At 61.2% G+C, this 22,362-nt stretch overlaps 1 protein-coding gene across 2 annotated transcripts in view; it reads right to left on the bottom strand.

Moving 5' to 3' along the window:
• Positions 1–2,908: 2,908 nt before the first annotated feature.
• Positions 2,909–22,362, bottom strand: part of DCHS1 (dachsous cadherin-related 1) — a 44,030-nt gene continuing 24,576 nt past the window's right edge. For both annotated transcript variants that reach the window (XM_064404723.1, XM_064404731.1), the window contains exons 8-21: positions 18,804–18,900; positions 18,480–18,637; positions 16,204–17,038; positions 15,659–15,898; positions 15,108–15,233; positions 14,625–14,834; positions 13,257–14,120; positions 12,672–12,785; positions 11,104–11,315; positions 10,808–10,962; positions 9,524–9,654; positions 8,772–9,058; positions 8,076–8,214; positions 2,909–7,855 (exon numbers count right to left, since the gene is read on the bottom strand). In XM_064404723.1, the coding sequence (XP_064260793.1) occupies positions 5,241–7,855; positions 8,076–8,214; positions 8,772–9,058; positions 9,524–9,654; positions 10,808–10,962; positions 11,104–11,315; positions 12,672–12,785; positions 13,257–14,120; positions 14,625–14,834; positions 15,108–15,233; positions 15,659–15,898; positions 16,204–17,038; positions 18,480–18,637; positions 18,804–18,900 (6,183 nt within the window). In that variant the 3' untranslated portion in view covers positions 2,909–5,240. The remainder of the gene's footprint in view (positions 7,856–8,075; positions 8,215–8,771; positions 9,059–9,523; positions 9,655–10,807; positions 10,963–11,103; positions 11,316–12,671; positions 12,786–13,256; positions 14,121–14,624; positions 14,835–15,107; positions 15,234–15,658; positions 15,899–16,203; positions 17,039–18,479; positions 18,638–18,803; positions 18,901–22,362) is intronic.

Genomic DNA, 22,362 nt, shown 5'->3' with positions numbered 1-22,362 from the left:
CACCAAAACAGCGGCCACGTGATCAGCGTCACGTGACGGGCGGAGCCGCGGCGCCGGCACCGGCGGGGACTGGGGCGGGACCGGACCGGACCGGACCGGTACCGGTACCGGCACCGGCGGGGACTGGGGCGGGACCGGACCGGTACCGGTACCGGCACCGGCGGGGACTGGGGCGGGACCGGACCGGACCGGACCGGTACCGGTACCGGCACCGGCGGGGACTGGGGCGGGACCGGACCGGTACCGGTACCGGCACCGGCGGGGACTGGGGCGGGACCGGACCGGTACCGGTACCGGCGGGGACTGGGGCGGGACCGCACCGGACCGGACCGGTACCGGCACCGGCACCGGCGGGAACTGGGGCGGGACCGGACCGGACCGGACCGGCACCGGCACCGGCGGGGACTGGGGCGGGACCGGACCGGACCGGACCGGCACCGGCGGGGACTGGGGCGGGACCGCACCGGACCGGAACGGTACCGGTACCGGCACCGGCGGGGACTGGGGACCGGACCGGCACCGGCACCGGCGGGGTCTGGGGACCGGACCGGACCGGCACCGGCACCGGTGGGGACTCGGGCCGGGACTGGAACCGGCGGGGACTCGGGGCGGGACTGGAACCGGCGGGGACTCGGGGCGGCGTGGCGGGACCGGCACCGGCGGGGACTGGGGGCGGGACCGGACCGGACCGGACCGGCACCGTCATTGGCACCGGCACCAGCGGGGACTCGGGGCGGCGGGGCGGGACCGGCCGGTTTCCGGCGGGGTCTCGGTGCTTGCCCGCCGCCCCGAGAGGCGGCTCACGCACGGCCCCGGCCGCCCCCGTTCTCGCCGCCCGTCTCCCGGCGGGAGCGCTCGGCCGGGGCGTTCCGGGGTTCCGTGCCGGCTCCCTGCGGGGCTGGCGGGCCCTTTGAGGCCGCGGGTCCGCTCGGGCCCGGGCCGGGGCAGGGCTGCACGCGGGAGGGGCTGCGGGAGTAGCGCAGGAGATGCACAAAACACAACAACCATGAGCGAACGTAACTCCAGACACCGGCCCTCGAACAGGAGACCAAACGCTAAGAACTTCGACACTTGGGACCGATGAACAGTGAACCAATGAATTTCTATGTGTTTTGACTGTATAAAATAGCTGGAAAATCTTGTAAAATTCGTGTGTCATGGAATGATTTTCTCTGCACAACGCAGGACATGTGTGGATGGAACGATTTGTGTTGCACATCCTGGCCAGAACAAAATCCTGGCCAGAACAAAGTAATGCCTTGATTCTCTAACAGTAAAAACGTTGTTGGAGGGTTTTTTGGTTTTCCTGCAGTTTCGGTGACAAGCCCAGTCACAAGGCTCATCCCACGGCTCCAGCAGTTCCCAGCTGTTTTCCTGCTGCTGCAGAGCGGGGAGCAGGCCAGGAGGAGACAGGCGATAGGAAAACCACCTGCCCGGCCGTGGTTCCAATCCCCCGCGCCGGAGCAGTGCCAGAGCGGCTGCTCCAGCTCCCTGCCTCAGCCCCGGCCTCCTCTGCCGGCCACCGACAGAGGGGAGCGGCTGTGGGGGCTGCGAGCCCCGAGCCCGTTTGGGGATGGGCGCTAAGCGGGATGGGATTTGCAGGGATGCTGTCTGGGGCTGTGGGACAGCCGGGATTAGGGTGGCCGGGCAGAGCTAATCGCGTTAGGGAGCATCTGCTGCTGGGCCGGAGCCGGGAGGTCGGGGGGCCCCCATGGGCCCTGCTCCCCTCGTGTGCAGCTCCCACAGGTGGGGGGAAGCCGGTCCCTGCCGTGGGCAGTTGGGTGCTCCCGAGGCCGGGAGCACCGGAGGGGCACAGTGGCACTGAGGGCAGCCAGCACGGCCACTGTGCCCCGGCAGGGAGCTGGAAGGGGTAGGGCTGGGCATGAAGGGCACAGGGACACCAGCAGGGAGGGGAGCCCCTTCCCCCTCTGCCCCGGCTGGCTTGTGCTTACCCCTGGAGTGCGAGGAGCCCTGTCAGAGCGGGGGACAGGAGTGCTGCCCTGGTCCCAGAGCGCTGCCTGCAGGGCTGGGCGTGCCTGGGGGGCTGTGCAGAACAGGCTGGGGCTGTGCAGGACTCGCTCTGGGCTGCTGGAATCTGAGAGCTGAGGACAGCGAGTAAACAGGTTGGTTTGGGGAACAACAAAAAAGAAAAGAAAGCAGGGAAGGCAGGATGGAAGTGGCTGGTCATATGTAGGTGGTTGATGGTCGCTGCGTGGCTCTGGCCACATCCAACACCTGACAGCTGCACTGCCACTCCTGGTTGTCCAGCTCTGTTTCCCGGGGCTGGGGGGCACTGTTTGGTGAGGGGAGCCCGTGTGGTGTCAGGTCACAGTCGGGAGATCAGCAAAGAGCCCTGGGCATGTCTGTGTCGCCCAACGGGATAAGCAGAGCCAAAGCTGCTGGGCAGACTGGTGGGAGCACTGGGATCCCCAGGGCAGGTCTGTGTGTGCTGGTGGCAGTGATGAGGTGTGGCTTGGGCAATTTGTGTGTGCAGTGAGGGTCCTGGGAATGTGAGGATGTACCTGCTGGGCACATGATGTGTCCAGGTGTGGCTGCTGCAGCTCTGGGGGCCTGCACAGCCCGGCCCGCAGCCCTCACCAGAGCAAGGGTATGGGATGGGACAGAGATGCCTGTGGCATGTGGGACCAGCTGTGTGCACATGTGGAGACATGGCTTCCACGTATACCCAGCCTCACTGCTGGACAGCCGCGGGGCCATGGCCCTGCTGCAGCTTCACTGCCCCTCAGGAAAAGGACTTGGCAGGACGCAGCCAAGGATGTGTGTGCCAGAGCCTGGCCAGGCCCACGTCAGCCCTGCGTGGGGCAGCTGCAGCATCCCCCCTCCCGTCAGTCCCTGGGAACACGGTGCCAGCCTGGCAGGAGCCCACGGCAGCAGGGATGGGGCAGTGTCTGTACAAACGTGTGGTTTATTAAGGCATTTTTGAGACGTTGGCACTTGGGTTCAGGCTGCACCGAGTGGCCCCTGCGCGGCCGTGGGCAGCGCTGGTACATGCAGCTCCACGAGACACAATACAAAAGGTACAAACGAGTAAAAACAGGAATTGTAGTACAATGTGTAAAAATAAATAACTGGGGGCTCAGTGACCCCAGCCCAAAGCAGGGTGCATGTGTCTGGCCCTTCCTGTGGCATGCAGAGTGACCCATCTGTGTCCCCATCCCAGATGTGCAGTGGAGCTGGGCTGTGTGGGCAGCCTGGGCAGCACAGGGCTGGGGGGCACGGGGCACCCCAGCATGGGACTGGGGGGCACTGGGTAGCCCTAGAGTGCACCCACAGTCCTGGGGGGCAGAGGACACCCCCAGAGTGTCCCTACAGGGCCTGGGAACAACAATGTGTCCCCACAGTGCTTGTGAGCAGGACAGAGAGGGGATGGGGTGCCTACCCAAGAGCCTCTGTGGGCTGTCCCTGTGCCAAGGCAGAACTGTCTCCCCCTCCCAGGGCACCTCAGGCCCCTCTGGGTCCCAGGCAGAGTGGGCACGGCCCTTGCTGGGGCCCCCTTAGTGCCCCTGTCACTGTTGCAGGTGCCTGTCCCCTGTCACTGCCCGGTGCCCAGGACAGCACCTGGGACCAGCGGCATGTGCCACGACCCCATGGCACCGGGGCGATGAGAGGCTGACTGTGACACATGGAGCTGCAGCCACAGATGGCTCTTCATGGGAAACGGGGGACGGGCAGAAGTGGTGCATTTGTCTGCTGTGACAACACCTTTGCAGCTGGGGCTGCAGCCACGCTGCACGTGTGCTGGGTCTGTGTGATGGGAAGGAGCTTGCCCGGCTCTGCTCAGGCATGGGGTGTCCCCCCGACCCCCAGAGACCTGGGACCAGACTGGGCATTCAGGGCTGCTGTGGGGCACCCCATGCCGTTCCAGCCCTCGCCCTGCACCCGGGGCTGTGCGGGGATCACAGAGCCCTGGGCTGCACTCCCAGGGCCCGTGACGTGTGAGCAGCTCCCGGTGAGCAGCCGGGCTCAGGGAGAGCTCGGTGGGGTAGTTTGTGCTGTGTGTGACGCTGCCTGTGTGACCAGCTGTGCACAGTGCTGGCAGGAGATGGGGACCGGCCCCATGGCAGGGGCTCCGTCCGGGCTCACAACGTGCATAACAGGGTGCAGAGCAGCCCCGCACAGGGGCTGGGGCCAGGAGCAGGGCGTTCTGGCACCGTGACCGTGTTCTGGAGGTGGCCCAGACTGTCCTGGGAAGCAGTCATGCAACAGGGCCCCAGGGAAGGCCAGATGCCCAGTGTCCCCACAGTGGCTAAGTGAACATGTTGGGTGATGTGGCTTTTTGGGGCACCTCCTGCCACCTGTGCCCCTGCAGCTGCAGGCTGCCCGCTGGGCCTGAGGCGGGTGCGGGTCACAGCAGCCATCACTGCTCTGCTGAGGGCTGTCCCTGTCTGGTGCACACAGCTCTGCCAGCCCCACTCTGCTGCCTGCGCCTGGGCACTGTCCCTGCCTGGGACCCCTGCCCAGAGAGGCACCTGCTCCCAGGAACAGGATTCGCACACTGAGCATGGCAGGCGCCTCCCTCCCAAGATCACAGGAACCATCCTGAAGGTCTGGGCAGGAGATTCCCTGGATCTGTCACCTGCAGTGGGTAGCCAAAGGGCTGGAGAGACCTCAAAGGCTCTCCTGTCCCTGCCCAGCCACAGAGAGGCAGCAAGATGTGGGCACTGCTGCCTTCTGCTGCAGCCAGCCCAGTGAGAACCGGGGGGCAGGTTCATTCCCACAGGCAGCGTCCGTGCCCCGGCGCATCGCGCCCTGCTCTGAGACATCGCCCCCAGCCATGGGGCATCGCCCCCTGCCCTGGGAGCTCCTAGGGTCACAAGGGAAGGCTCAGGGTCCTCCTGCACCCAGGCTGCTGCATGGCCCCCGGAGCTGGGCAGAGCAGGCTCTGGGCCTCCAGCCGCCCTCAGCTCCCCGTCGCTCCCGGAGCACCAAGTACCGTGATCCTGCCCAGCACCAATCTGAGCCGCCGCAAGCAGCACGTGGACCATCACCCCGGGGTGCCAGCACTGGGGTCAGCAGTCCACAGGGCACCAGCCAGCACAGGGTCTGCCAAGCTGTGGGGAGGGACAGGGGCCACAGCCCCCAAGGGCATCAGCAGTCCCAGGGCCCAGGCCAGGCACAGCGCTGGGAGCGGGATGAGCACCCATTTTAGCAGCCCCGGGCTGGGCCCCGCTCCGGCCCCATGGCTGCGGGCTGGGGCAGAGGAGTCCAGGGGCCCAGCTCTAAATCCTGAGCTCGGCCTCCTCAGGGGGCTCCAGCGAGTGCTCAGCACTGATGGTGGAGGTGGATGGCCCCTGTGAGATGCCGAAGGGCGAGACCACAGGGGAGCGGGCGGCCAGGGGGGACAGCGATGGGGAGAAGCTGGGCGACATGGCGGAGGACGAAATGGAACCCTCGTGGCTGATAGGCGAGCGGCGCAGGGAGGATGGGTGCGGGAAGGTCCTGCCTGGCGGCGGCTTGGGGGGCACCGACTTGGCACCTGGGTGGGCCACCGAGGTGATGAGGGGCGGGGGGTCGATGCGGGGCTTGGGCTCTGCCTTGGGCTTGGCTGGGAAGGGCTTGCGCAGGGAGCTCTCATCCTTGAGGCGGGCAATCTCCGTGAAGACGCTGGCCAGTGGCTGGAACTGGGGACACCAGTTCAGCAGGTAATCCCAGTTGTAGCTGCCGCGGAGCTCCTCATCGCTGGCCACAATGGCGGTGAGCGAGCCCTCCACGGAGGGCTTGCCGTCCTCTGGGAAGGCGTAGTCCTGGGGCTGTGAGGAGACGCTGAGGCCGCAGCGGACCCCCAGGAAGGCACTGCCGCCCCCGTCCTCACGGTACAGCTGCAGGGGTGGCCCCGGCAGCAGCAGCCCAGAGCCCTTCTTGCTCTTGAACCACTGGGCACTCTCCAACGCAGCTGGCTCACAGGAGATGTCGGAGAGCTGGTCAGCATCCTGCTGGATGCCAGAGTCAGGGCCGCGGGCAGCAATGTGCTCCTGCATGGAGGCTGTGATGCTGGCCACGCGCGGGTACTCATTGATCATCCGTATCTCGTCATCCTCAGCGGCTTCAGCAGAGCCACGGCCACTGGAATGTGAGGGGTCCAGGGAGCCGCCCCGTGTGTAGGGCCCCGCCGGCTCAGTCCCATACCCTGGCAGCGCCTGGTGGTAGATGTGCTCAGCCCCAGGCAGCGCTGGCTCCTCACGGCCCAGCTTCTGCAAGGACCCGCTCTGTGCACGGGCCAGTGCCCCCTCTCCCTCTGCCTTCTTGTGGCCCCGGCGCTGCCGGGAGCGCACCAGGGCCAGCACGATGGCCACGGCGGCCAGCACCACCACAACACCCAGCGAGGCGGCCACGGCCACCAGGAGGAGGTTGAGGTCAGGTGCCAGGCCAAAGGAGGTGTGCGTGACGTCAATGGTGACCTGTGCAGAGGCCACGCGGGAAGCAGGCAGTGGGCTGCGTGCCTGCACCTCCAGGCTCATCTCCCGTGGCTCCCTCTTGGCGCGCCCAGCCCCGGCTTGGGGCTGGCTGTCCACACGCAGGTAGATGGAGCCCGTGGTCTGGTTGATGGCAAAGTATGGTGAGGGCTTTGCCAGGGTGTACAACACAACACCGTCAACCCCCTCATCCTCATCCGTGGCCAGCACCCGCCCAATGCTCTGCCCTTTGCGCGCGCCCTCAGGCACCTCGAAGTTGAAGGAGGGGCTGAGGAAGATGGGATCATACTCATCTTCCCCTGTCACCAGCACCCGCACAGTCACAGTGGCTGAGGCATTGCCAGCGTCGGTGGCCCGAACCAGGAGCTGGAAGGCTTTGGCTCGCTCATAGTCAAAGGTGAGGCGGGAGCGCAGCTCCCCAGAGCTCCCATTGACAGCAAAGGCGTCCCGGCCGTCCCCTGTGCTGGGGTCCCCCACAGCCTGCTCCAGCACCACGTACCGCAGCTCCCCAAAGGCGCCGGTGTCAGCATCGACAGCACGCAGCGTGGTGACCAGTGTGCCAGGGGGCAAGTTCTCCCGGATGCTGGCGCTCAGCACCTCCACCGGGAAGTATGGCTTGTTGTCGTTGATGTCCTTCACCTCAATGGCCACGGGGACCAGCGCAAAGTGCCCGCCCGGTGTGTCCGTGGCCCGCACCACCAGCGTGTGCAGCGCCTGGGCCTCCCGATCCAGCGGCCGCGCCAGGCTCAGGGCCCCTGTGCTCTCGTGCAGCTGGAACAGCCCGTGCTGGTCACCTGAGCTGATGGTGTAGTGAACGCGGCCGCGCGGCCCCGAGTCGGCATCGTGGGCTGCCACGCGCAGCAGCTCGGTGCCAGGCAGCGCGGCCTCGCTCACCGCGGCACGGTACTCGGCCCGGCTGAACACGGGTGGGTTGTCATTGACGTCCTGCACGGTGATCAGCACGGGCACGGTGGCACTGCGCTGCGGCAGGCCCCGGTCCGAGGCTGCCACCGTCAAGTTGTACACTGGGATGGCCTCGAAGTCCAGGGACTCCACAAGCACCAGGGCCCCCTGCGTGCGGAGCTGCCCCCCGGCCCGGGCCACCCGGCTCTCCACCTGGAAGGCGTTGCCGCCGTTCCCGCTGACGATGGTGTAATCAAAGCCAGCATTCTCCCGCGAGAGGTCGGCGTCACCCGCCTCCAGCATTAGCACGGTGGTGCCTGGGCGCAGGTCCTCGGGAACGCTGGCATTGTAGCACGGCTCCTGGAAGCGGGGGCTGTGGTCGTTAACGTCCAGAACCTGGAGCTGCACTGTGGCCCAGGATGAGAGGCTGGGAGAGCCGTGATCGCGGGCCTCCACCACCAGGTCCAGGGTGGGCTGGCTGGCGTTGAACTCCACCTGCCGGGTGGTGAAGAGGGTCCCTGTGGAGCACAAAGCCAGGGTCAGCATGGGAACCAGTGGGAGCTGGGAAGGGTATCAACTGGAGGAGCATTTGATGGTCACCCTGCTGTGTCTGCTTCACCAGCCACACCAGAAAGTGACCTTGTGAGGGTTTGAACACAGGCAGGACAGTGGTTGCCCTCCACAGGCAACCTTAGGTTGACCCATGAGAGAGGCACACAGAGCACCAAGCCCACGCACCATTGCTGGGGTCGATGGCAACATCAGGGCTGGGCACAGCCAGGTGGAAGGTGATGTCCCCATTGCTCCCTGAGTCGGGATCAGTTGCACTCACAGTGAGGATGACACTGCCAGCAGGTGTGTGCTCTGGCAGCAGCACCTGGAAGAGGAGAAAACCCCAGTCAGCATCTGGTTCCCCCCTGCTCAGAGCATCCCTGGGATGGGGGTCTGGGGCTGCCCAGGCAGCCAAAACCAAGGGTGCCCAGCCTCTCACTGGCCAGGGAAACCACACACAAGGGGTTTGTGCTCCTAGACCCTTCAAGCATTCCTGGGGCCCCATAGCCCCTTGCCTGGGCTTCAGTGCTGCAGCACACACTGCCCAAGCCAACCTTCAGCAGGGATCTACCCAGGTCTCGTCACAAACACTTGTCTGGGCTGTGACCCATTTCCCACCCCCTCTGGCCTCCCCACTGTGCTCATCCATTTCTGCTGGACCTTCTGCATCCAGCTGTGCCCCTTGCAGGGGCTGGTCCCAGGGTCACCTGCCTGATTTCAACTCCTCTGTGCCACAGTGACAGCATGAGGGATGCCAGGATGAGGGCCAGAAAGTGGGACCAGAAGGGGCTCAGCCCCATCCTCTGCTTTGTAAGGGCAGGTGGGCCAGGCAGGAGCTGCAGAGGGCTTGCGGGGCATGGCTGGCACACCTGGCGCATGTACCTGATAGAAAACCTGGGTGAAGGTGGGCACATTGTCGTTCACATCCTCCACAAGGACGGTGAGGTTGGCCTCGGTCTCGTGGCGAGTGTCAGAGGCGCGCAGGGTGAGGGTGTAGCGGCTGCGCTGCTCATGGTCCAGTGGCCCTGTCAGGGCAATGTGGCCACCGTAGCGCAGCACCCCAAAGGTGTCTGCCGCGTCCCCCTCCAGCAGCAGCGTGTAGGACAGTGCAGGGCCCGAGTCCACATCGTTCCCAGTCAGCTGGGCTATCTGGGTGCCCAGCAGCGTGTCTGTGGGGAGCAGACAGGTGAGTGAGCAGACCCATCCCTGCCCAGCAAACCTGGCTCACCTGGTGGGAAACCAGTTCAATCCAGAGCCTGAGCACCAGGAAGAGGGGAAGATGCCATAGGAGAGGGGGATGCCGGGGGGAACATGAAGGTCTTGGGGGCTTGGCAGGACAGGTGGAGGTATGACATGGGCACAGGGCATACTGGCTGAGGCCTGTGAGCAGGCAGGGCAGGTGTCTGCAGCCAGAGCCCCAGACATGGGGCAGGGGCCAGGGCTGAGTTGGTAATTCAGGTTGCTCCCTCAGGACACAGCAGCAGCACAAGGGTCATGCTGGAGAGCTCAGGGGGCTTCAGCGGGTCAGTGTGACCCAGCCCCTGACAGGGACTGGCCTGGCCTCCCTGGGGCTCCTCCCCACCCCATGGTGCCCATTGTACCCCAGCTCTGGCCCTCAGTGCTACGGCACTCACTCTCAGGGACACGGATCTCCCAGGGGACCGGGATGGTAGGGCTATTGTCATTGATGTCCATCACCACCACGGTCAGCGTGGCTGAGCCCATCAGCGGTGGTGTTCCTCGGTCCATCGCTGTCACCACCAAGCTGTGGGCAGGCATGAGGGTCAAATGTGTGTCCACACATGTGAGGGAGCACCTCACCTGTGCACAGTTCCTGGGACATGCACTGCACACCTGTATGGCACCTGGGAAATGAACTGCAGGTGTGCACGGGCCTGGAGCGTGTGGGTGTGGTGGGGAAATGCACAGTGGCTCAGACTCTGGGGTGATGGATCTGTGCAGTGCATCCTCTGGAGGTGTTTAGGAAAAGACTGGATGTGGCACTCAGTGCTCTGGTCTAGCTGACAAGACGGTGACCAGTCACAGGCTGGAGTCAATAATCTCAGATGTCTTTTCCAGCCTCAGTGGTTCCGTGACTTGGACAGCACGTGTGGGGCAGTGGGTACATGGAGAGCATGGTGGGGCACAGCAGCAGGTTTTTGCACACCTAGGGCATGTGTTGAGGTCTGGAAGGTGTGTGGGTGCAGGCAGAGCACCTTGCGGGGTGCAGGCAGGTGTCTGGGGCTCTCTGGCTGCTGGGGAACACTTGGAGCGTCTCTGGAATGGCAAGGGGGCGTGTGGATGGAAGGAATACCCCAGACTCCTCCCGTGGGGAAGAGGGCAGAGGAATCCCCAGCCATGGGGGCACATGTGGAGGGGGAGAACACGAACTAGGGCTCCTCATCTGAGCAATGTGTGTGGGAAAGGGCAGAAGCCTCATATTCATGGCGGGGTGTTAGCCAGCATTTTACATACGTGTGGATGGACATGTCCAGAGCATGCACATATGGTGAGGGGCCCAGAGGACCTGTCTGGATGCAAGGGGACATCTGGGGGAGCTAGTGCAGGGGTCTGCAGCCATGTGGCAGGACACGAGGATCCTGTGCTTGGAAGTGGAAGAAATTGAGCAGATGCAGTGAGGATTAAGGAGGCAGGAAGGGGAATGGGTGAACTTAGGGCCCTCTCACAATCTCCTCAGCTCCGCAGAGACCTGACTGAGCCGTGTGTGGGCTCATCTTGGCCATCTGGCTCCTGTGTCCTTCACTCCCACTGACCCTCAGCTGTGCTGCTTGATAGAGCCATTTCACAGCCAGGCTGGGATAGCTTTGGGGGCACCAAGAACAGTGTTCCCCATGCCCCAGAGTTGTGCTCCACAGCTCTGTCCCTGTCTTGGCATCCCCTAGCTAGGCTGCACTCACCGGGTCTGGGACCAGATCTCTCTGTCCAGGATGGCAGCAGTGGTAATGGTGCCAGTCTGAGGGTCAATGTGGTACAAGCCTGGCATTGGCAGGGACTGGTTGATGGCATAAGTCACCTGCCCATTCACTCCCTGGTCCAGGTCATCTGCCAGCACCTGCAAAGCCACATGAGATTCAGCTGTGGAGCCCCTGAGGCAGGACTTGTGTGCTGGTGCCAACCCCAGGCCCATGCAGCCCCCATCCCATAACTCCAGCCAGGCCAGAGCTCAGGTGTCCCTGTTTGTGCCCCACCATACCTGGATGACAGGTGAGTCATAGCTCTGTGACTCCCAGATGAATGCCACATAGTTCTGCAGCTGGAAGCGGGGCAGGTTGTCGTTCACGTCCTGGAGGTTGAGGTTTATGGCCATAAAGCCAAAGGAAGCTGCAGTCTCTGCCTGGATCACCAGGCGCAGCCGGGGGCTGGCCTCAAAGTCCAGGCTGCTGGAGTCCTGCACTGAGATGGCACCTGAGAGGGGGAACGGAGGGGAGGGGGAGTGATGTAGCAGCACCATCCATCATCCATCCATCATCCATCCATCATCCATCCATCCATCCATCCATCATCCATCCATCCATCATCCATCCATCCATCCATCCATCCATCATCCATCCATCCATCCATCCATCCATCCATCCATCATCCATCATCCATCATCCATCCATCCATCCATCCATCATCCATCCATCCATCATCCATCCATCCATCCATCCATCCATCCATCCATCCATCCATCCATCATCCATCCATCATCCATCATCCATCCATCCATCCACCATCCATCCATCCATCATCCATCCATCCATCCATCATCCATCCATCCATCCATCCATCATCTATCATCCAACATCCATCCATCCATCCATCATCCATCCATCCATCCATACATCATCCATCCATCCATCCATCCATCCATCCATCCATCCATCATCCATCCATCCATCCATCCATCCATCCATCCATCCATCCATCCATCATCCATCCATCCATCCATCCATCCATCCATCCATCCATCCATCCATCCTTTCTCAGCTGGACAGGACACACTGAGCTCTTCCAAGCCCTCCCCACACTGCCAGTTTCTCATCATTCTCAAGAGCTGCCCTGAGTGATAACACCCACACCTTGCTGGGGGCAGGCAGTTCTTGCTGGCATTACAGCATGTGACAGTCCTCTCATCTGGGGACCCCCCCGAAGGTGTGGAGAAGCAAGAACTGTTCCTACCATGACATAAGCTCATCCAGCTCCAAGCCAGAGACACCTCACTGCAGCTTTGAGTCAGCCAGAGCCTTACAAAGTGCTCTGAGGACAGACACTCACAGCCACCAACCTGACCCGTGGGCAGCCAGGCTGCAGGAGTAACCTGAGGTTGCTGCTGTCCCACCTGAGGAGGAGGGCAGCCAGCAGGATGTACTGAACTAATTGACAACATTCCTACGGGCACGTAGGGACAACTTCCATTATCCCAGGTTGCTCCAAGCCCTGTCCAACCTGGCCTTGGACACTTCCAGGGATGAGGCAGCCACAGCTTCTCAGGGCAACCTGTGCCAGAGCTTCACCACCCTCACAGGGAAGAATGTCTTCCTAAAATCCCATCTAACCCTGCTCTCTGAGGTTTTGGGAAAAGGTCTAATTATGGGGGACCACAATTGCACTGGGAGAAGTGCTAACAGCCTCTGGCCAGTGACAGGGCAGTGTCCACATTCCAGTACTAACACCTCTCGCCTAACTGGTACAGAGTGTGGACAGTGCTCCTGTGCCCTGGGGGCCCTGAGCACCTGAGCAGGCATGAGCAGAGCTCCCCAAGCATTCCTGGAGCTGTACCTGAGGTGGGCTGGATCAGGAAGGTGTTCCTCTCGTTGCCACTGATGATGCTGTAGGTGATGTGCCCCGAGGAGCCCCCCGTGTGCATGGCCTGGACACTCACCACCTCAGTACCTGGGAGAGCAAAAGGGTATGAAGAGACAGAGGAGCCTGGGAGCACGTGGCAAAGGGTCAGGGTGATGCAGGGCAGCATGTGCTGTACCACAGGAGCACTGCTCTGCCTGAAGACACTGCAACAGGGGACTGAAGATCTAAGGTCAATGTTGGGCTGGGAGCCTGGTGTCATGGTGCCTATCCATGGCTTCTCAGTGGTCTCACTGTGACCCTGGAGACCTTCTGGGAGCTCTTGGACACCTGTGGCTGCCTACAGTGTTCCGAACACACTCAGGCCAGCCTACAGGGACACCGCCCTGACCAGCCTGGGCACCACTCAGACTCTGAAATTCCTTGGGTCTGCCCAAAGCATAACAGGATTTCCCCAAAGCCCACAGTGCTCTCCGGTCTGAGTTCCCCACAGCCACTCCCACCTCCCCTTGTGCCTATCCCATTCCATCACAGCACTTTCTGGTCACTGCCAGTGGGTACCTGGGGCGGCATTTTCGGCCAGGGCCACCTCGCTGGTGCTGCGAGGGAAGCGCAGCCCCCGGTAGGGCTCCTCCTGCACGTGGATCACCACCACCCCCGTGGAGGAGAGCGCCGGCTGCCCCAGGTCCATGGCCAGCACGAAGAGCGTCCGCTGGCGCTGGCTGAGGGAGCCCAGGGGCTGCAGCAGCTGGATGTCCCCCGTGTAGGAGTTGATGGCGAAGGCGGAGCTGGGGGTGGCAAAGCGGTACAGGATGGAGGCATTGGCACCCGCGTCCCTGTCCTCGGCCCTCATGGTGGCCACCACCTGCTTGAGCGGCGTGTGGCGGGACAGGTTGACGGTGAGCGGGCTGTGCAGGAAGGCCGGGACGTGGTCGTTGACATCTCGCACCACGACAGTGACGCGCACAGCCGCGCTCTTGGGCTCCCAGGGCGCCGCGTCCACCGCCTTGGCCAGGAAGCTGTAGGTGGGCTGGCGCTCCCGGTCCAGCGCCTGGGCGCTCCGGATGCGCCCGCTCTCCGGCTCCACCTGGAACATGCCCAGCGACTCATTGCCCAGGTAGTAGGAGACCTGCCCATTGGTGCCCTCATCTGGGTCTTCAGCCACCAGCTGCAGCACCAGGGCACCGACTGGCAAGTCCTCTGGCACCTCCACCGTGTAGCTGGCCTGAGCAAAACTGGGTGCGTTGTCATTGAGGTCCAACACCTGCACAGTCACCGACATGGTGGCACTGCATGGCGGGGAGCCGTGGTCCTGCACCACTACAATGAGGCTGTAGGAAGCTATTTGCTCTCGGTCCAGGGCATGTGCAGTGGAGAGGACACCGGAGACAGGGTCTAGGCTGAAATCTTGCCCAGGGTCTCCACCTAAAAGAGAGGGAGTAACAATGCAGAATGCCTGTAACTGGAATGAGAAAGGCCCCAGAGAGCATGAAGCCCACCACCATGGGATCTGGCAGGGTGGGTAGAGTAGACCCCAGTGGGAGCAAACTCCTTGGGCTAGCTCCATATGAAGAATTGACTCTAACCACTCACAGGCTAGTGCTGCTGCCATGGGCCAGCCTGTGACAGGATACAGCAAAAATCTGACTTGGCAGCCTGTGAATTAAAAGGTCAGAGCATCCAGGAGAGGTATGGAGCTGGTCTAAGCCTGGGGAACTAGACACAAGCCTGGGGAATGAGCAGTGCAGCCTGTCCAGATGCGAGGGTGCTCTTCACTGGGGGCAGAGAGCTGAGAGATGACAGCAATGCTGTGCAGTTTGGAGCAGGAGAGAACTAACGTGGAATGGAACTGCTGCAGTTGATGTCCCCAGATCCAGGGAAGCCCAGGGAGCAGTCCTTGCCCAGCCCCACACTCCCTGTGCATCTCACCCGCCACCCGGTATTCCAGGCGTCCGTTCTCCCCGCCATCAGGATCAGTGGCCCGCAGGGTGTAGAGTGCCACACGACTCTGGTTCTCAGGAACCTCCACGGAGCAGGACTCACTCTCCAGGTGGGGTGCATGGTCATTCTCATCCCCCACCGTGACCCACACTGTGGCCTTGGTGAGGCTGGGCGGCAGGCCGGCGTCCCGAGCATAGACTGCAGGACAGTGAGAGCACCAGAGGCTGCCTTGACTGGGAGCTACAGCCACAGCGCCTGTGTGCCAACAGCCAGGCACCCACAGGGGCAGCCAGGCATGCGAGCATCAGCATTCCTGCGGCCCCAAACCAGCCGTGCTGTGCCCCACAGCCCCTCCTCCCTCCCTCCCTCCCTCCCTCCCCATGGCCTGCCCTCTGCTACACTCTCCACGCCAGCAGCAGGGAGTCCTGTGTACCCCCACTGACCCCCTTCCCGCTGCCTCCCCTTGCTTACCTGTCAGCACGTGCTGCTCCTGCTCCTCCCGGTCCAGGGGACGTGTGGTGACAATGAGCCCTGTCTGTGGGTGGATGGAGAACGGCCCCCCGGAGAGCCCCCCATAGGACACCTGCCCGTTGGCACCTGTGGGCACAAAGGTGCTCTGAAGGCAGCCCAGCCCCAGCTCCTCCTTTGGCGCCCAGTCCTGCACCTCCCACTCTCACCCGCGGCTCACAGGCTGCGCGAGAGGTGGGCTTGCTCCCTGTGGCAGAGGTGTGTGTGGGAGTCCCAGCCTAACCCAGCTGCTGGGAGGCCAGATGGGCCAAGGAGACCCCACAGAACAAAGGCCACGGGCCAGGGCACCAGAGGGAACCACAGTCACAGTTCCATTCCCACCCTCTCCCAGGATTCAGCCCACCTCCCACCTCCAGGCCAGGTGTTGATCCTTCCCTTTGGTCAGCCAGGCTCTCCAGACTGGCAGAAGGGAGCAGGGAATGCCCAGACCTGGGGCTGCATTTCCAGACAGGCCATGACTGAACTGGGCAGCTCACCCTCGCCTGCATCCTCACCCAGATCCCGGTCCGTGGCCAGCACCTGCAGCACTGGGCTGCCGGCTGGCAGGTTCTCCATGATGTGGGCTTCATACTCGGGTTTCTCAAAGACAGGAGCCTCGTCATTGACATCCAGCACCAGCACAGACAGCAGCTGTGTGGCCGAGAGGCGTGGGAAGCCGTGGTCCGTGGCCACCACCGTCAGGTTGTGCTGCGCCACCTCCTCCCGGTTCAGGGCCCGCACGATGGACAGTGCACCTGTGGGCACAGGAGAGGGGCCAGCTGGCACCAGTGGCACTGGCCCTTATGCCTCGGGACTAATATGTGGCTGCAGGCACTGGGCTGCAGGACACATGGGTTTCAGGAGACAGCAGCACGGTGCCAACAACAGTGCCAACCAGATGCTGTGCTTGGGACTCCCTGCACCCCAATCTCCCTCCTCCGGGCTCCCCCGCCCACACCCTCCTCCCACGCACCCTGCAACATCCTTGTGTACCCCTGCACCCTCCTCAGCCTCCGGTTCCCAGGATCCCTGCCACCACCTCTGCAGCTCCAGCCCTCACCAGTGCTGGGGTTGAGGTGGAAGCGGCCATCAGCGTTGCCTGCTCGCAAGGAGTAGCTCACACGTCCGTTCTCTCCCAGGTCGCTGTCCTGGGCCACCACGTGCAGTGCCACAAAGCCTGTGGGCTGGTCCTCCATGACGCTGACGGTGGCCGGGGACAGGAAGACGGGCACGTTGTCATTCTCATCGGTGACGAACACGCGGGCCGTGACGGCGGCCGAGCGGCGCTGGCTGACGTTGCGGGCCTGGTCTGTGGCCTCCACCACCAGCAGGAAGGAGGCAGCGGCCTCCCGGTCGAGGCCCTGGCGCAGGGTCAGCTGCCCCGAGCGGCCATCCAGCTGGAAGGGGGCTCCGGGTGGCTCCAGGTGCAGCAGAGCATAGCGCACCTGGCTGTTGGGGCCCACTCCATCCCCATCCAGCGCCTGGAAGGTGAAGATGGAGGAGCCAGCCTGGGCATTCTCAGGCACTACAATGGTAATGGGGTCTTCGGGGAAGGTGGGTGCCTGGTCATTGCAGTCCTGCACGTGGATGTGGACCAGCACCAGCCTGCTGGAGGGATAGCCGTGCTGCGTGTCCTCAGCACTCACCTGGAGCACGTGCCGTGCCCCAGCTTCATAGTCCAGCTCACGGGCAGCGTAAATCTCCCCTGTCATACTATCAACCACAAAGGTGCCATCCCCACCACCTCCTACCACCGTGTAGGTCAGCTGTCCTCGTGCAGGGGCGTCCAGGGGGGCCACTGAACCAATCACAGACCCTGGCTTGACCCCCTCGAGAGGATGCAGGGTCAACACGGTGGCATCAGGCCGTGGCAGCACACGGGAGGATGGCAACACCTGTGAGGAGAGGAAGGAGTGAGGGGCACGCACAAGGGGCTGTGTGCCAGGGCATGCAGCCTTGGAGACAGCCAGAAGTCACCCAGACAACCCCATCTGGGCAGGGGGCTGGAGAAGGGGACCTTCACAGGTGCCTTCCCTCAGCCACTCCTGGGCTCTGTGACTGGGTCGGATCCTGCAAAGCCAACAGATGACAGCAGAAACAATTCTGCAACCATAAGCAAGAGTGAATAAGAAGAGAGGTCATGCTCATCCTGATGGGAGGCACAGAAAGAGAACCCAAGATATGGGTATGACCCCAAGATAAATAAATCCTATCACTAGCTTTATTAAAGATTTTGGAGTTAATTTGGGCATGAGGTGCACTCACAGATGGGAGAGAGGATGCTGTAAAGGCCACCACAGTATGACCTGAAGGGAAAACCCACTGAAGAAGCACATTCCTGTCAAGGAGCTGAGGAAAACGGGAGTAACAACAAACCTGTCAGCCCAGACGGGATCAAACCCAGTGACTGGCAAGCAAATATCTATTACAGGGATGCAAACCAGCATGATGGGGATGGCCAGCCTAGCCTCAGTGCTCTGGAGGCTGCAGAACAGCTCTGATGACAAGAACAGTTACAGACATAGTGTAAAAAGGAAATGGTATAAAACATGTTGCTGGTGGCTGAAGGCAGTTGTGGCAGGCTAACACCAGGCTCCACTCCTCAAGGGAACATGGTATATCACACCCAGCTGGGCTAGAACTCAGCTCTGGAGCTCCCACACCAGCAAGGGACAGGCACAGAGTGGGGCTGGCTGTGTGACAAAGGACGGAGAGATCAGCTGGCTCAAGGGAGCAATGGGCAGGGCTGGTGCAGGTGGCACAGCAAGGACAGTCAAATGGCCTTGGCAACTGCAAGGACATGGACAAGATGTGAAACAATGTTCAGTGGGAGTGCCTTGGTGGGGGAAACCAGAGCCTCTGCTGTAAAAGGAAGCTCAATACTAACAGTAAAGAAAGGATGTAGATGTGTGGGCAGCACCAGGCAGGGAGTACCAAAGTGTCACAGGCATGAGGGGCACCCTGCAGGTCAGAATAAACAACCTGCAGGTCAGAACACTGGTTTCAGCAGATGCTGGGAAGAGTGGAAGTCTCTGTGCAGGGAACCTCTGACGTCTTTCCTGCACCAGGGTATCGAGCACAGGGTTGGCTGTCTAAAGCCTGAAGAAGGCAGAACTGCAACTGGCAGTTCTTTGAACATGAGAACACGTGCAGGGTCACCCCTTCATGTTCTCCCTGTGGATTTTAGGGCTGGATCAACAGCTGAGCAGAGGGTGCCCAGGGATGGGGGCGGTAGGGGATGAGGAGGTGGGGAGAAAGGCTGCCAAGCAGCTGGCTGGTGTCCTCCAAGAGGCGCGTGCTGGGCAGAGGGCACAGGGCCAGGAGGAGCCCGGGTACCTGGACACGGACGATGGCCGAGGTGCTGCGAGGCGCCGCGCCGCGGTCGCTGGCTGTCACCGTGAAGATGTACTCGGCCCGCTCCGCCCGCCGCAGAACCGTGGCCGTCCGCAGCTCTCCGGTAGCCACATGCAGGGTGAAACGCTCTGCCCAGGCTCCTGCAGAGAGAGGGGAGCGTGGCTGGGGGCAGCATGGCAGAGCGGGGCCAGGGGAGGTGCCAAGGAGGGGAGCGTGCTGTGGGGATCCCGGGCAGTGGGCACCCCTCCGCCTGGGTGAGGGCTGCCGGGCAGAGCAGCACGGGTTTGCCAGCTCTGGAGCTCGTACCTAGCAGGGAGTAGATGATGGTCCCGTTCTCCCCCTCGTCAGGGTCCTTGGCCTGCAGGGAGGCGACCAGGAGTCCCGATGGCTTCTCTTCCAGCACCTGCAGCATGGCCCAGGGAGTAGTTGAGTGGCACAGGGAACCTCTCAGATCGCCCCACAGCCCCCCAAGCATGGCATGAGGTCTGCACCATCTGCACCAGCCCTACACCTTACCCACAACACAGACTCACTGCAGGACCCACATGCTGTGCCTGAGGCTGGGAACACAGAGCAGCCCACAGCAACTGGCCAGGGGAGGTTCTGCCTCACCAGCTCTCCTCCCCTTCTGTCCCATTTAACAACCCACTCGGCAGGTAGGGGCACACTGGAGGAGGGCACTGCTTCACCCCTGGTACACCCAGAGCCTCTGCAGGCAGCTAAGTGCAGAGCTCCACAACAGTCCTGGTCCTCCCTGCCCCAACAGACACCTTCAGCTGGAAATGCCAATGTGTGAGCCCTGACAGCCCAGTGCCAGCCTCCCTGGCCACAGCCAGGGATCTTCTCAGTTCCCACAGTTAGCCAGGGAGGTTTCTCACCTCTGCAATGCACCTGGCAGATCTTCTGGGGCTCAGGTACCTCAGCCTGGGGCTTTTCACTTCTCTCCTTTGTTCCTGGGTAGCACTGCCTGCTGTAGGTACTTTAGACCCCCAATTTATGCCAGTGCAGCACAAGACCATTGAGACATCAATCACATATGCTCCTTGTCCTGAGGGAAGCTACCTCCTTTGCTACTGAGACCGCACATTACAGCACTGCACACCTTGACTGGATAGCTATGGAACTGGATGCACCCCCATCACTGTCCCTCAGCACCTGTCAGGTTTTGGAATCCTCCTGAGCAAACATCCCCTCCCCGCTGCAGACCTGTCCCCTCCAGCACACAGTCTTTGGTGGAACAGGATTCCCACTTGGCACAGGCTCTGCTGTTCCTCCCACCCCGGCAGATGTCAAATTCCCACCTCAAGGGGACAGACCTCACATTCCCATCCCATCAGCACATCCTGTGGCAGAGACCACCCTCCCACACCCAGCTGTGCAGGGTGATCTGTGCCACTTAATGCATTTTTAGGAAAGGGACAAGTGGAATCCAAGCATGACTCTGGAGAAGAGGATGCAGGTTTTGGGTAGAGGTGAGGGCCAGAGCTATTGCCCAAGCTGCTGGCACTGTGCTGAAGCCCTGGGAGAGGAGACCAGAGGAGCTGGACTCGTTCAGCCAGGCTAGGCAGTGCTGGGACTGTGCTCTGTAAACACTGGGAGAGGGAGGGAAATTCCAGGGAGAGAGGACAGCTTTTTAAGCAAAAACACAATATTGGCACAAGAACAAATGAGTACAAAATGGTCAGAAATTAGTTTAGGCTGGAAATGAAGAGATGTTTTCTAGTACCAGATCAAGGAATCTGGAACAGCCTTTCACAGCAGTGATGGAGGCAACAGACCTAAATATAGCCTGGCCCTTGATGAAAGGAAGGTCTGTGTGGACACCTCGATGTGGGGCCACGCTTCAGAGGCCCCTTCCAACCTCTCCCTGCCACAGGTCAGGGCAACATCTGCCCCCACTGCCCTCAACCCAGACTTGAGAGGCTCCTGCTCAGCAGGCAGGGACACTCTCCCTTCCACGAGGAATCAGAGCTCTTTGGGAAAAGCAGACATGTCAGAGGGGTTACATGAGCAGCACCCCCATGTTCAAGTGCCAGTCCAGTCACACAGACAGGAACAAGCAGCAATGGCAGTGGGCTTGCCCGGGCACACTGCTAAGACAGTGGCCCTGTGGGCACATCTGGGTCTGCCCACCTCCCCGAAGTGCTGCAAACACCAGGCTGGTCCCAGGCTTAGAGAGCCCTTCTGGCCACAAGCACAGCTCCGGCAGGGCTGGCAGTGCATGTACAGGAATGTGAGAAGCTGGTACGTATGGAACAATCCTCTTGTGAACTTCCCCGGCTCCCAGCCCACTGTGGCTCAGACACTTCCTGAGCCACAGATGATATTTGTGTTCATCAGCCTTTGATGGATTTTTTTCTGTCCATGAATTAGTCTAATTTTGAACCCATGCAACTCTGGACAATGATTTCACAATTTAATTACATTCTGCATGAAGAAATGCTGCCAGTGTTTATTTTAAACCTGCTGCCTGGTCAGTTCTTATGGAGCTGCCCAGCCTTACATTATGAAAAAAACAACTTCTCATTTCTCCATGACTCTGTGCACACCTTTTTGATATTCCTGCAGCTTTGTCCATGCCAGAGAATGTTTTATTCTGCTTGGAACCATTATCTGCCAGAGATCCTGTTAACATCCTTTTCTAAACAGTTTCTATCACTTCTGCTTACTTAGAGAATGGAACCAGACAGAGTGTGGGCAGAATCTGAGCTGTGGGTGACGATATTTTCTTTCATTCTGTTTCTTTTCTAATTAAACTCAGCATTTGATTTGCTCTTTTGCCTGCCCTGAGCATGGTGTGGCACATTCACAAAGCTCCAGGCTTCTCCCCAAACTGAAGCAGCCAGGTCAGAGCCCACCCCTCAGTGCCATCTGTGTTGCTTTCCAGCAACTTGCTTAGCAGCAGTGATTTCACATCCCCTCATCTTCCCTGACCCAGCAGTGGAAGATGATCCTTCTACAGTTCTTCACAGGGAGCCCTCACCTTGAATGCTGTAAATAGAACAGTGACATCAACCATCACTCTTTGAGGGGATACAGCAAAACAGCAGCACCAGGGGCACACCCCTGTGAAAACAGGCACTCTCTTCCTTCCCTCTGCTCCCTCTCTCCTCTCCTAGCAATTATTCCCTGGGAGGATCCATCACTGCAGACCCTTTCCAAGCACCCCCTGTACTGCCAGCACATCACCAGTGCTTCATCTCAGCACGCTGCAGCTGGTGCTTGAAGGTGCTGACAGAGAGCCCTCCTCTGCTCTGCCTGAAGAGCCCTGACATGAACGCTACCCTGAGCATGTCTGCAAGAAACCGTGGAGCTTTGTGTTATCATCCAGTTTTCACTTCCTCCAAGTCTCTTCTACATCCAAAGCATGGATAACAGTGGGCTGTTATGGTACTTTACCCTTTTCTAGCTCTGTTTCCAGCACCTGCAAACCGAGGTGCCCAAACCAAAGTGCCCAAAGAGGTGTTTTCTCAGAGCTGCTGCAGCATTTACCTGCCCTCAGAACTCTGAACCCCTCTCAGCCCTGTCCTGTCCCCTGAAGGATACATCTGCTTTCATGGTCTCTTTGTAAGAGCAGAGCCCTCCCAAGCTCTAGCCGGGCCCTTTCAGCACTTTGTGCCCCCAGACACTGGGATCAGCTGCAGATCCTGCGTGTGGTGTGTCACACGTGTCCCCACAAGGGCTCCCCACAGATGCCAGGTGGAGCAATGCCATATTGCAGAGCCCATCCAGTGCTGCCTCAGCCATGCTGTGGCTGGCTAGTCCCTGGCCTGCTCTGGTCCCAGAGCCTTGCTCAGAGAGAGGGCAAGACTTACTGTGCCCCCTTCACCGCCTCTAGGCTCTGGGAGATGTGCTGACCCAGGCC

This window comes from Passer domesticus, chromosome 2 (assembly GCF_036417665.1).
Source record: "Passer domesticus isolate bPasDom1 chromosome 2, bPasDom1.hap1, whole genome shotgun sequence".
NCBI lineage: Eukaryota > Metazoa > Chordata > Aves > Passeriformes > Passeridae > Passer > Passer domesticus.
The sequence above is the reverse complement of the archived record's forward strand: the minus strand, read 5'-3'. Positions and strand labels throughout refer to the sequence as shown.